Below are 15,009 nucleotides of genomic sequence, written 5' to 3'. Positions count from 1 at the left end.
CCCACAAATTCCTCCATGCTCACGCAGTCTACACGCAGACCCGACGCCCACTTTCCCTTGTCCACTTCTCATACGGCCATACATACCTCAGTTTTAGATGCTCTAACACATTTGCACCGTCATGGTCTCCTCCTCGTAGTAAGACCCTGACACAGTTCATAACTCCTCGCAGGGACACACGCACATGCATACACATTCCCACCATAACCACAGTGTCACCGTTTCCGCTGTTACACCACTTTACTGTTTTACCCTCAGTATCGCGTGCTCTGGGACTCCTGCTCAGCACGGACACAGCCTCCCCACCTCTATCGCGTTCACACGAAATCACACTTACACATGGAGACACGCTCACTTTGACGCCCATTCACGCTCATTTGCTCACCTTCATGCTGAGACCTGATTGCACTGTTCACCAAACTCACGAGCATGTGCCCTCAGAGATAGTCACACACACGCCTTTTCATAACCTCGGCCACTTTTACGGACACACATCGCCCTGCGCTCACACTCAGAGTCACACAGACGCACTCGCACTGACACACACCAACACCCATCTGCTCGCTCGCATTCAGTACTCACGCTAATTCACATCAACATGCAGTCACACTTAGGGCACACCCGTGCCTACATACTGACGTTTGCACATTCTTACGGGTTTCCATCCTCTCACGCTCACAGCCACGCGCTCCGAACCCTGCGCTCCCACATATCCCCGGGGGCACACTCTCTCACACTCATGTACATTCACATGTACGCCCTCTCCCTCTCCCACTACCGTTTCTGCATCACACGCGTTCACACTGGCACACTCCCCACACGCTCCCGTTCTTGCCCATTCTCACTCTTGTGCTCTCATACTCCTGGCACACGCCACACCACGCCACACAGTCCACACTGTCGCCCTCGATGCCCATAAATGAGTTCATGCACTCACACACAGGCCACTGGTGACGCCACAGACGGCCATGTAGGCTCACACTCACTCAGACTCTCATTCCCCCTGCAACGTCCCCCCTGAGGGGGGTACACTTGCTCACACTGGCCCACGTGCCCACACAGTCACTGAGGCATAAGATACATCGCCTCTAGCTTGACCTGCTCGCCTGAACGGCCATGGACTCTTCCCTGGACTCTCACATGGACGCATCGACGCTGACACATCCTCACATGGACACGGACCTACACCCCCTCACTGAGGTGGTCCCACTCCCCCACATCTGCGACTCATACATGGCTTATAGTGACCCCACGCTCAGGCACACACCCCGCATCCCCAAGCTTACACATGGTCCCCCGCGGATATTGCCACATCCACACACTTTTTCACTGACACACACACCATCACACACCCCACTGCGGGGAGTACAGTTGTCACTTGTTTTGCCCCTACTTGCCACTAGTGCTCTCCTCACCCCTGCTGGAAGGTTTTTCAGCAGGCTGTGGCCTAAAGAAGAGTGTTGGTCTCAGCCAAGGCACCAGTGGGACTAGATCTTTCCAGAGCCAAAAGGAGTGGAATTTATGTCTAGCATTAAAAAGGAAAAGCTCAAACCCACAGATCAAATCTTATGTCCTTTTGCCATAATTTTCTTTTATGGAAGTCATCTCTAAGAGAACCTTGGCTGGTCTATCCAAAAGGGGTTGGGGTTTAGATGGTTTGTTTTCTGGAAGTTTACGGCTTAACTTGCCACCTCCTTTCTCTCCCAAGGGGAGGGCAGGCTAAAGCATGTGTTTCTTTATGCACTCACAGTGGTTCCCTAGGCAAAAGTCTGGGTCTCTGATTGTATGTTTCTGATCTGGAATTCCCTGCTGTTTCCGGTAGGCACCTCTAGTCTAGCCAGGTCTACTTTTACCCTGTTAGCCCTGGAACATGGTATTCAAGTTTCTGTCGTGAGTGTGCATGTGCATACATAGACGCCACTGGAATTTCAACAGCTGCTACTGACAAATTAACAGAGGAAATTTCTCAGTAGGCGTGGATAAAGGCAAGCTGAAGAAACTTCCTTGCACTCCAGACAGACTGTAGATTTCCCTGCAAGAGGGTAAAAATAAGTGCAAATCCCAGGAGTGAACCAACCAGTAGATCAGGGGCCTGGTGCCAGAGTCCTGTGCCACACCAGTTCCCGACGAGAGATTTAGAAACATGAGATCACCTTGTAGGAGCCTCCTTAATCTATGGCTTCCCCTGCTGGAGCCTCTCTGGAGGAAAGATAAGTGCAAACTAGGCCCAAGCTGCCATTTGATAATGGACTCTGGCACCATGGGGAAAAGCCTGTACTCTGAAATACCACACACTACCTTCTACACCTGCAATTAGATTGAGACCTTCTTGGAAAGCAGAGACCACATCGTCTAACTTATTTTAGATTCCCAGGGTCTAGCGTGATGCCAGGCCCAGAGCAGCTACTTGTGAAACTCCAGTCAGAAACTGAAGGAGGTGGGTGGACAGCAGTGTGTCAGGACAGATCCAGTGCCTGCCTTCCTCAATCCTAGAATTCCAATGGCATTACCAGCGTAGACCGAGGATCTTCTGTGGGCCCTGTCGAGTGCTAGACCCAGAAGGAGATTCAGATGGAGGAAAGAAACATACCCTGCCCTTGAGGTACTTTCATTCGAGTGGGAAAGATGGCGTCACCATGCAACAGTAGCACAAGGCAACAGTCTTGAAGCTTGGGATTTGGGGGACTCTTTATCATCCAGTGGTCTTCAGGCTCCCAAGGCCTTGAGGGCCCATGGGTGGTTGGAAACAGCCGCCAGGATGTGGGGCAGTCATTTCCCAAAGCAGACCTCCTCGTAGACCTCTTGCCCAGCCCAGAGATATGCCATCTTTCCAGAAGATGGTGTAACGGAGCCCTTTGTCAACAGTGCCTAAGGTAGAGGAAGGAAAGTGAGGTGCAGACCTTAATGGAAATTTTGTACTGAGTTAAAATTTAGCCATCACGTCCTCCAAGAGATGGCTTTAGAAAAACAGCCTGGCAAATTTACATTCAATCGTTTCTGTGGATATGCTGAGAGTCACCAAAAGCAATTTATATAATTTTATAGGACTGGGTGAATTTTAGGAAGGAAAAAAAAAAATGCACCTGCCTGAATTCACTTGAATGCCTTGTGAAGTGCTAAGTGAATCAACCCCCGCCCCCCTGCATTTATATGATATTTTATACTTTTCAAAACAGTTAATAACCCATTCATCCTTACGATAGAGGAATTTGGAGCACCAGTTCTGGAGTCTGAAGATGAGCCTTTGAATCCCAGTTTGGCCGCTTCCTAGCTGCAGAGCCTTGTTTGAGTCAATTACTCATCCCTCTTAAGGCTCAGTTTCCTCATCTGTAAAATGGGAGAGACGCTGATAGCTTCTACCTCACTGAGCTGGTATGAGGATGGAATGAGCTAATGTATGTAAGCCTGTAGCACACTATCCAGCCCACAGTAAGTGTTCAACAAATGATAGATCTTCTTACCCTTACCGCAGCCCTCTGAGGTAGGCGCCTTCAAAGGGACAGAACCCTAAGATAGCAGAGAAAGAAGAGGGTTCTTTGCAGCCAAGGAGCTGATTTTCACATGACTGGTTGCCTACTTTCCTTATATTTCTGCTTAACCATAAACTAGGAGGCAGTGCTCATCCCCACTTAAGGAGATGAGGGAAAACCAGAACTAACCTATGGAGAGGTGCCTCCATTCCTGGGTCCTTCTGGGACATGCTTATCTGGCCATTGCAACAGGGTTTCTGGTTCATGTCCATGTCCCCTCTAGTCCTACAACTTTTTCCTTGAAATCAGGAAGTCCCCAGTGATGCCATCTTCATTTGCTGGTGTAGAACATTGGAAGAGGGGAACAGGAGAGACTCCCGATCCTGGGGGAGCCAGAAGTCTGGTGTCTAACTACAGATGCCCCTCTGCCCTTGATTCTAATGTTGAAGTGTCTGCTTTGTGGGTAGAGGGTCTGCCCATTTCCAGGCTTTGGTCCTAAGTGCCACAGTGGAGACACAGTTCACTGTGAAGCCCTCAGAACATCTGTGTTCATGCAAAGGCTGTGAGTAACTGAGAACACGTCATGTCCCATGGAACTGTTGTGTGGTTGAGGAAGCAGACATCAGAGCATGGGCTTTGGAGCCCCACAGACATGGGGTTGTAGTCTTACTCTTCCACTGTATGCCCTTAGGTGACCTGATGTCTCTGGAGGTCTGTTTCGTCTGTAAAATGGAAATAATAAAACCTAATGTAGTTACGCAAGTGGCATGAACTTGGGCAGGAGTAACTTTCAGCAGAGTGCCTGGGACATGACATCTCGATGCTGGTGATTTTGTTTATGGCTCATGAAATCTAGGGTCGTAATCATAAGCATCTTCTCTGGGTAGAATATCTTGAATTGCTTCCACATATTTCCCACATGTGAATTCTTTGATTCTCACAACCTCTTGGCAAGGTAGTCCCCTGTCGTACATGAGGAGGCAGGTTCAAAGGGGCCACGGGATGTATCCAAGGTCACGAAGTTCATTAGCGGCAGTACTAGGCGGAGGTGGGACCCGGCCACACTGAACATTTGCATCTTGGCTTGGCAAAGCCTTTGGGGGCTACGTTGAGCAAATAAGAGCTGTTTGAACTGAGCATAATTCTTCTTGTGGACGAAGAAAATTGAACGCTAGCTACGGTTTATCTGCTAGCCCCACCATATTGTATTTTTCTTTGTACCCTGTGCAATGTCCGACACATTGCAGGAGTGCAACAAATACGACCTCATAAGAGTACACTTTGCAACAAGGCTGAGTGATATATTGCCACCATGGTACTCTTTACCACCAAAAGGAAAATCTTTCTCCAGGCATGCTGTATGGTTTTGTTCATGCTGCTCAAGTGACACCAGATGTCCAGAGTGCCCACACTCTGAAACACGTCCACAGACCTCTGGTGCCACTTGGCCGTTTCTCTTGACATGAAAGTGACATGACGTCAACCTTAGCAAACTCTAGGGAAAGGATGGGAGGACGCGAAGTGGAGCATTTTTGACCTCTATGTAGCTTTTTCTTTTTCTTCTCTCTTACTCTGTACTCTTCCCGGGCCGTTGTGTACCTCCCGTGCTGATGGTCTTCAGATTCATATCCACAGCGCCCGTGTCCATCTGTCTTGATGCCAAATCAACATGTAAGAGCACTGCTACATTTGTATTTATTGTCTCTCATCTCGGTGCCTCTGTTGAGAGGGCTAGATAGCTGGAGAGATTTTTTTTTCACCACCTGTGCATTGATGTTTCCTCCTGCTTTTTTATGACTTGCTATGTGGTCTCTACCTCTCAGAGTCAAGATGCTTAGGTATTTGTTGTGCTTCCCTCCAGATAGTCCTAGTTTAATTTTTGCCGAGATATACAACGTGTCCCTGTGTGTGTTCTCTTTTCTTTGTATGTTGACTTTTATTAAAGTTACCCATTCGAGGTCCATCTGCGGATACTTATTAGTCTTTGTAGAATTTTTATGTTTGTTAGTAGAGTCTATATAAAAGTTGAAAGGCATTTTCTCTAAAAGTCATAAATGCTGTCATATTGGCCAAAATCATTAGAACAGTTTGTCCTTATTATTCTTATGGGAATACAGTTATTACTGGTGCTTTAATGACTGCTAACATGAGGGGCTTCCAACATAATCATATTTATTATCAACATACCAGCTTCGTTTATTTTTCCTCCCACCATTCTAAGCTAGTCGTTTACTCTTGTTTGAAAAGACCCCCCAAAACAGATAAAACCCAAACAAAACAGAAACTGAGACACAGTTCTGTTTGGAATCCCCAACAGAAACTAAAGGTTAAACCAGGGACCTTATACATAGCACAGTGACTATAGTTAATCATACTGTATTTTGTACTTGAAATTTGCTGAGAGAGCAGATCTTACGTGTTCTCACCACACCAAAAAAAAAAAGGTAGCTGTGTAAGGTGATGACTGCATCAATTAAGTTGAATTGTGGTAACTGCTTCACAGCATATACATATATCAGACCATCATATGGTACACCTTAAGCATATACAATTTTTATTTGTCAATTATACCTCAGGAAAGCTGGAAAAACCCCAAAGACTTAAAAAAAAAAAAAAAAAGAATTTGGCCTCCCACATTCTTTTGGTCCTTTTGGGGTAGAGTTGTATTTCCATTCACGATTCTGAGACCAGTTAATCCCACCAGGCCTAACATCCCTGCTGTCTTCGGCCAATGCCCAAAACAGAGGCCCCTCTTGAAATGTCCCTCCTACTGTCTTTCTAGTTCCCTGGTACCTGTGCTTGCTTTCTCCTCTGGCTCACCCGCTCAGTAGTGTTTCTTCCAAATTATTTCCACATTGCTACCTGGAACATTCCACCCTGTGGTGGAAAAATTCCCCGAGTCTTCAGCCTTGGACATCTGCCACCTTGTCACCCAAGTAAAAATTCTGTGGTTCTAATTATTTCTAATCTTCTCTGGGCCCTAACACATAATGTTCCTTGTGCCTGAGACATGTCCTCGCCACGGTGTGGTTACTTGTTCTGCCGAATTCAGCTCAAATGTACTTCCTTTGCGAAGCTGCCTTCATGCTGTGGAGAGTCCCTTACTCTGTCCTTCAGTAGCAACCTGTTGCCATCCTTGTACTGAGCTGTCATGGCCCACACCCATTGCACTTTAAATCTCTTCAAGGGCAGACTGTACCTTGTTCATGGCTTGCCCTAGAACCTAGTGAACTCCTACTCATCCTTCAATACCCTGCTCAAGTGCTGTATCCTCTGACTTCGCTGGACAGTATTAGTTACCCTTCCTGTACTGTACTTCCAAAGCATCCTCTGCCTACTTGGGCACATACCAGATAGGTGCTTTGTCAATGCTGAATGAATGAATTTATTTCTAAAGATTCAGTGATTTCCTCAAGATCACAGAATGATCCAGAAGTAGAACTGGAATGAGCTATTCTTCTTTTGTTGGAGAGAATTCTTTTGGGTATATAAAAGAGTAGCTAAGAATCAACCCCTGAAATTAAAACTGCATAACAGAATGCAACTTCGTTCTGAAATGAACTATGAAAGGAAGGATTTTCTTTTTCCAAGTATTATCTTCCTAATGCATTCCCCAAAAGAGGTCTGTTCTGCTCATGCATGGTTACCGTTCTAGAAGATGCTTTGTATCAGACCATACTGACCTCTTCTTCCATAATTCATTAGGAGCCAGTGACTTGGCTTTTTTAAAGTCTCATACAGGTTCCTTTTTCCAGAGGTTTGAGATCTGTTCTCTTTCTTACATAGCCCCAGACTCATTTAGTTCAGCAGAAACAGGGGCCTAAAGCTAAGAAGGCTACTCTAGCATGCTTGGAGTATTTGTTGCTTGGAATATACTATTGAATAATGGCCCGCACCAACCTCATGCTTTTCACTTTTCACATCCTGGTGAACTCCTCCTCATCCTTCAATACCCTGCTCAAGTGCTGTATCCTCTGACCCCTCTGGGGACATATTATCCTCCCTGCTGTGTCCCTCCAAAGCTTCCTATGCCGAGGGTCTCATTGCATTGTATTTCCTACTGCTATGTCTGTCATCCTCACTAGACTGTGAGCTCTTTGAAGACAGGGACTGCTCTTCATCTCTCTTTGTATGCCCTCTGTACCTGACCCAGCACCGGGGACCTATGGGTGTTGGGGGCATGGGGATGAAAGACAAGGCAATGATGTTCTTTGGAACAATATCCAATACCTCCCTTACGTACGGACGTATGATTATTGGCCCTGATTTCTCATCTAGTAAGATAACAGCAGTCAGAGAGTCTTGCCCTCCTGTGAACTGTTGCATCCCTCCTTTTTTTAGCACCCTTCGTTTTGCAATACACATACCCTGACTTGTTTTGTAGTTGCATTTTTATCTGTATATTTAATAAACATTTTATATATATATATATATATATATATATATATATAATGTGCAGCTAGAGATGAAACCCACTGCTCAAGCCTATAATCTCACTTCCAGTGCCTAGCACGGCACCTGACACAGAAGCTTAAATCATTATTTGTTGTTTGAGTACGTATGAATGGAGACACAGATGGGTTACTTAAGGGACATATTCTTAGAGTTACTATCAGACCCCTTAAAAGGTAGTAGGTTTCTGTTTTGGTCTCAGGATTCTTTGAAGCAAGAGTCAACCAGAAATCAACATGAAGAACCCATGCGGTTGGTTTCTTTTTCTAGAAAAAGCAACGTTAGGCTGACGGAAGATCTTTTCTTGTCCTCTCCTTATACAGCCGTATAACCAGTAGCCCCTCATTCTTAAGCAGGGCAGAAGAGGATAGGGCATGCCTAGGCAACCTGCGAAAGGCCCGAAGCAGCTGGTGGTTGGCTCACATGACCGTGGGTGCAGACAGTGTATTAGGCTCAGTCTTAAAGCAGAAAGAGCACTCTGAGATGGACATTGTCTGATGCAGAGTTATAATACAGAGTTATAGAATTTATTGTGAACACCGCCTTTCCTCTCCTTGTTCCTACCTGGGTTTTTTGGTCCAGATGTCTGCCAGGCCACAGTCCAGGCTCCACAGGAGAAATTTAGAACCTACCGATGGGTCCCCCCTCAGGCCTGCTGACTCCAGCTCCTGGCACCAAACCCTGCTTCTGCTTTATCTACAGTTCTCCTGCTGGGACACCGTATCTTCCCTTGAGGTGAGGGCCGGGCCCCGTGATCTCAACCCAGGGGCTTCCCAGGGCCGCAGAAAGTCTTACGCCCAGGGCAGTCTTCCCGTCCTGTGTGTGTGTGAGCACTGGGGAAGCAAAGCCGACTGCGTGCTGGAGGGCGGATCTGCTCTCGCATGAACCCCTGGTGAGCCATGTCTTCTATAAGTGGACTGTAGCAGCTGCCCCAGGCAGTGGAGTAATCCATGGCAAGGGGAACAGACCGCTTGGTAGATCCAACAACTGGCAAATGAAGAACTTGTGTAAGTTGGGAAAACCAGCATGCTCCGTTGTGAGGTCATCCTTCAGATCAGGCTTTCGGATTCTCGAGGGATTTCTCTGAGTGGGGTATGATCTTTTCGTGGACCCATGGCCAGTTTGATGAAGACCAAAATATTGTCTTTGGCCAGGGGAGGAGACAGGGGATTCCAACCACCAAGGCTCTGGCCAACTGAATCTCAATCTCCGACCATCTGTGAAGTGGGATAGATGGAAAGTAGGTTTTGTCATATCGCATTCTTCCTTTAGTATTGGAGGGAAGCCTTTTTTTTTTTTAAATAGATAGTATTTCCTCTTCTTTAACCATAGCCCCCAAATAAGATGCTGAGATACACACGCAACTCTCTTCAAATGTGGACATGGAAACTTAGGTCAAGGGCAGAAGCCTGAAAAAGAGTGGCTGCATTTTATGCCAGCTCACCTTCTTTGACCTCCAGTTCTGACAAGATGCCATTCATTCGTTTGTTCGTTCATTCATTTGGGTGAAATATGAGCTTTGCAAATCGATCTAAATTCCTGCTTTAGAAATGATACGAAGGTCTCCATCGACCCCATGTATCTCCCCTCTTCCAACCTGCAGCGGCCACCTTCTTGCAGAAAACCGATTTGGGGACAGAGTAACTGAGAACAGAGCAAGGACCTAGGATGGTGAGCCGCGGCACATGGGTTGGAAAACAGCATTCAGGCATCTGTTTGGTGTACAGAAAGCCTTAACAAATTTGGGAATTGAATTTTGAGGCCTGAATTTGAGGAAATTTGTGGCTTTTTCACTGGAGTGGATCAGGGCAGGGTGTAATTATCACCCATGCATAGTAACAGAGGGCAGCTAAAACCCCAGAGACTCAAGACGTTGGCTTACCATATCCTGCTCACTGAGGCTGTCCGTCTGCATCTAGTTTTTCCCATCTGAATGCCTCCGAGGATACCACGTTCTGTTTTGAGAATTAGGAAATGTTTTATTGCTAGGCTTTGCTTCCCTTTTCCTTTTCCCACACATGTCTTAGAGGCATCTTTGAAGGTAATCACCTTGGGTGGTGGTTGTTTTGTTTTGTTTTGTTTTATGCTAAAGAAATAGTCTACCTCTGTTCTTTACGCATCCTATTTTCTCTTCTCAGAAGCATCAGTGTTGTAAGTGTAAAAGCTGAAACCTGTAATAATGCATCAGTTTGCAAGTATAAATACACATCCCGTGATCATTAGCATTTTCTTTTTTTTTTTTTAGATTTTTTTATTTATTTATTTGACAGAGAGAGAGAGGTCGCAAGTAGGCAGACAGGCAGGCAGAGGGAGAGGGAGAAGCAGGCTTCCCACTGAGCAGGGAGCCCAATGCGGGGCTCAGTCCCAGGACCCCAGGATCATGACCTGAGCCGAAGGCAGATGCTTAACGACTGAGCCACCCAGGAGCCCCTCATTAGCATTTTATTGGCATTAGCTCATGGCAACATACACGATGAATATTAAAGTGTGGCGCTGCGTACATGTAGAAGCTTAAGAAGTCATTCAAATAAGGACTATTGGTTCCACATAATATGTGCGGTGTATGAGGTCTGGATGCTGGGGTCTGCCTATTGATTTCCTTATTTGCAGCCTGTCTTTGAAATTTGCAACTATAACAGGCTGGCTTATTGGATTTAATGAATGTCAAGTTCCTGCCGCAAACAATGGAAGTCACTCATTAAAGACGTTAGCCGAGAACAGGACTACCGCCGACCTGACCTCATTTGCGTGTGTGTCTGAGAGCAAACACGGATGTGTTCTGTGTGACCGTGCCTGTGTGTATGTCGGTAGCGCGCTATCTCTCGCGGGGTCTAAGATTGAAACCAGGCGGCTGGAGAAAGAGCTAGTGCCTCCCTTGCTTGTCCGGCTGCTTTTGCAAATAGGCCTAACAAGTAGCTCCGTTCCTCCTGATCAAATGATCTTAGGAATGGCTTCCCTTCATTACCCACTGTAATGGTATCTCCCAGGTGAGGCTTCTCTGAAACAGCACACCCCTGTCTCTGATAGCAGAGTTCCCTTGGTGAGTGCCCCAGAACAGACAAGCTCCAAAACAAGGCCGTCTAAGAATTGGTTCTGCTGGCCAAAGCAGCCTGTTGGAGTTCTGTCAGCTAATCACCTAGCCTTGGGCTGTTGGATGAGAACAGCCGGTGAAACCGGTAAGTACCGGCCCCCAGCGGGTTTAAATGAGAAAGCTAGAACTGTCATGTGAGTATATGGGGACGATAAAAGTGTATATATGAGGGGTATGTGTGTGGGGCTGGTTTACTTGGGTACACTTTGCGTGGGTGTCCTGGAAGGGAAATTGAGGAGCGTTTGAGATTCTCATCTCCCTTCTTGCACTTTGTGACCCTGGGCAAGTCAACCTCGGTGCTCTGTAAATTCCTCGTGGTGAAGATGGGGCTGGTACTCCCTTCTTCACATGGTGGTGTTCAGCTCAAGTGAGGGTAGAAGCTCTTGGGATGTTACAAATTTGTGGAGTAAAAAAAAAAAAAAAAAAAAATGAGGTGTTGATCATCAGCTGGTAGCTGACTTCTACGCCGTGCCCAGTGGCTTGGCAGTTCGACTACTGCCGGTTTTTCCAAACATGGCTTCTTGGCTCAGACCTGCTTTGAGTGGGCATACGGGCTTTTGCAACATGATGAAAAACATACTCAGCACTGTGATAAATACACAGAATGTATAGAGTTCTGGTTACTACTTCATGTGTGTATTTAATGCCGGCTAGGAACAAGGCACCGAACGAGGCACTGTGAAAGCATACAGTTAGAACTGGGGGGTCCTTACCCTCAAGGAGCTTATGATCTAGTGGAGGAAATGGCATGTATAAGGACTATGCGCACTTCGAGACGAGGTGACAGATCTGCCAAGTTAGGCCCATCTGGCTGCCTGTCCTTGGTGGTTGGGCTCTCCCTCGTCCACTTAGCTTGGGAATGCGAGGAGTGTGGGTTCGGAGCTGCTGGGAGACTCAGACCTGGCTCATTCTCCCTGTCAAACTAGGCGAATGTTCTTTCCCTCCTCTTTGACATCTTAGCATACTATGGGAATTAATCTCTGAAAAGCTGCTAGAAATCTTCAGATGCAGGTTGCTGTCAAAATGCAAAGCAGTATCTTCCATATTATAATACACTGCCCCCTTTGTGAAAGACTTGGTGATTGTTCTTGGTTTTTCTGGCAATTAAAAGCAGTCCCCTACATCTTCTTGCATTGTCAGTCATAAGCTGGTTGGTTCAGTTGCCAATGATGTGTCCAGGATGAGTGGGTTTCGTATTAGCGTAGGCTAGTTAGCAAAGCATACCTGGAAGGTCAGCGAGCCATCTTGAAAATGGGTGCTTTTGTTTACAAGGGAGCCAAGAAAGGAGCCAGCAGGTAGCTCTTGGATCCTTTTTCCCCACCACCAAAGTATAATTCAGTGTGTCCATCGTTCTCCTGGTAGGCGAAAGCAGCAACCTCATCCTCAAATACAAAGAACAGCCCAGCACTGATATCATTGTCTCGGGAGACACTTTGGCTGACTTTAAATCTGTATTTACATAATATCTCCAAGTCTGGAGGCTGTCATTAAAAGCTCAATTATTTCTTGGTCTGTAGAGCTAGCGCTTGTTAATCAAGGTCTCCCAAGTTCTAGAAATTTGAAATACTCTCCTATGTTGTTACATGTTTTAGCATAGAGTTCCATGACTTGTTTACTCTATTTTTGAGACCCTAAAATCCATCTCCTTTCATATGTGCTCTTGTCAGTTTGGCTGCCATCTGATCAGCTTGAGGTGTCTTGCAACCCTATTCTTCATGTAGTATCTCAGAAACATTAGGAAGTTCCCCCTGGAAGTTTCCCCTAGGTTACATCTCATTTCTATGTTAGATCCTCTAGTTTGATATGAAGAGGGTGTTAAGCAATATTGGTGTGCTCACCGATCTGTAGTGATAGCCTCGTGTGGCTGGTGGTTTGGGAGTTCTACCTCGATTTTGAAAGCAGACAGAATGATACAGACATGTGGGTTGTCTCTGATGGCACCAGATTGGATGGAAACATTTCTTTCAGTTGCTTGTGACTTAATAGGAGGCCTTGAAAATTGTAGGGCCAGTGTTGCTGGATTCTCACCCTTCACACACCTGGGCAGAACACCCGTGGCAAATGGGCACGACGGGCATTTTTGATTGTATCCAATTCAACACCGATGCCGTAGTGTGAATTTTGGCCACACTAGCTACAGTTGATCATCTGTCTTTCCTCTTGACTCCTGCAACATGCAAGTTGGTGGCTTTCTCTTTGAATCTACTGAGGGTTCACTGAGTGTCTGGTGTCTCACTGCACTGATTAAGAGAATGCATTTTTGAGGAATGAGAGTTTAGCCATAGAGCTTGATTAAAGTTTTCCTCTAAAATGCTTTGCACCAAATCTTTGTGTTAAAACACAAGTCAGAGGTGCCTGGGTAGCTCAGTCAATTAAGCGTCCGCCTTTGGCTCAGGTTATGATCCCGGGGTCCTGGGATCGAGCCCCTCATCGGGCTCCCTGCTTAGTGGGGAGTCTGCTTCTCCCTCTCCCTCTTGCCCTTCCCACTGCTCCTGCTTGCTCTCCCCTTCATGCTCTCTTTGTCTCTCTCTCAAATAACTAAAATCTTTAAAAAAATAAAAAATAAAATGCAAGTCAGTGAAAGGCTATGTGGTGTGTGTGTGTGTGTATGTGTGACTGTGTGCACATGCCTGCCCTCACACTTGGGGGTGAGATTGGGTGGAGTGTGGAGTAAAGAGAGAAAAAAAAGCTAAGGAGGAAGGGGAAGAGAGAAGTAATCGTTCCTAGTACTCTGAAGAAAGGGGTGTCCAGGCTCCTTGGTTATCCTGAAACAAGAGGCTTATTTCTTGTTGCTGATGAATTTCAATTATAATTACAGACCATCGGTAAGCCACATTAAGTCCCAAGGGCTGGATCAAAAATATACTATACACCATGTGCAGGAGCCACTTGAATTCTCTCTGAAAAACCTAGTAGCCAAGTAGTAAATCAAGTTGTGAGCAGATATAAACTGTTGCTGGTTATCCGTTAAAGTTAGCTCTTTCTCCACAATGCTAAGGGCCATGTTCTAAAAGTGGAATGAATGGGCTGGGGCTAGCTCCAGTGTGCCACTCACTTGCCAGTTTCTGTTCTGTTGCAGAAGTGAATGACAACAGTTAAACTTTAAAGATAAACAGTTTTTTGATTGGGTTCCTAGAGAATAATGGCGCTTTTGTATAATTCTTGAAATAGAGCCTACAGCCGCCCCGAACAAAATAGTCTCTTTCAAGATCTTGGAAATAATGACATCATAGGCAGATTGAACCAGCAATCCATTAATAGTATCCTTTGTAGAAAGCTGTCTCAGGGGAGGGACCTGGATTAGTAAATTGGCATTGTTTACAAACATAACATAATAGAATCCCCCGTTCTTCTACGTTTCTGGACTAATCGGAGACACTTCCCACTTGGGAAACATACATATTAACAGCTGAGCTTCCTTACTGGCCCATACCCCTTTTCCATCGGTCTTCTGAAAGCATGCTTTGAAGCGCTTGCTTTGAAGGTGAGTTAAAGATAACAAGAGCCTCCTGCACTATTCTTTTGTCACCAAATCAGAATTCTCTGGAATGATTTAGGAGATGAACGTTGGTTGTGCCTGGTAAAGGGTAATAAAGAACTGAAGTAATATCAGGACAACTCAAGCAAAACCAAATCCGAAATGTCTAGGTAAAACTGAATGATGATTTGCTTCATGCTTCCCATTTTCAGTGTGGAACTAGACAAGGTTTCCTCAGTTTCTTTTCCATCTCTGTGAAAGGTGTATTCTGGCTCCTCTTACAATCCCCAGATGAGGTGACTAGAGTAAAAACAATTCCAGTTTGCTGGGCAGTAGGAAGGTGTGCCATATAAGCTGGATCCTTCACAAATGCCTGTGTTATGGACCACGGCAAGCATGTGGTGGTGAAATTTTGGTCAGGGATTTCGAGTGTAACATAGGGGAGTATAGTTGGGCTTTTCTATCCCAAGTACCGCCTTTTTCCCCAGCCTAGAACATACCTGGTCAAATAAGGTCAG

The 15,009-nt window shown here is 45.9% G+C and overlaps 1 protein-coding gene across 10 annotated transcripts in view; it reads left to right on the top strand.

The window, feature by feature from the left end:
• The window catches only part of PAK3 (p21 (RAC1) activated kinase 3), a 247,621-nt gene that overhangs the window by 137,182 nt on the left and 95,430 nt on the right, over nt 1-15,009 (top strand). For 7 of the 10 annotated variants that reach the window (XM_081808393.1, XM_081808394.1, XM_081808392.1 and 4 more), the window contains one exon: nt 8,505-8,657. The exons of the other annotated variants lie outside the window; for them this stretch is intronic. In XM_081808393.1, the coding sequence (XP_081664519.1) occupies nt 8,505-8,657 (153 nt within the window). The remainder of the gene's footprint in view (nt 1-8,504; nt 8,658-15,009) is intronic. 10 annotated transcript variants of the gene reach the window in all.

This window comes from Leptonychotes weddellii, chromosome X (assembly GCF_054177405.1).
Source record: "Leptonychotes weddellii isolate Sample4059 chromosome X, ASM5417740v2, whole genome shotgun sequence".
NCBI lineage: Eukaryota > Metazoa > Chordata > Mammalia > Carnivora > Phocidae > Leptonychotes > Leptonychotes weddellii.
Note: the sequence above shows the minus strand (reverse complement) of the source record. Positions and strands in the feature narration are given on the sequence as shown.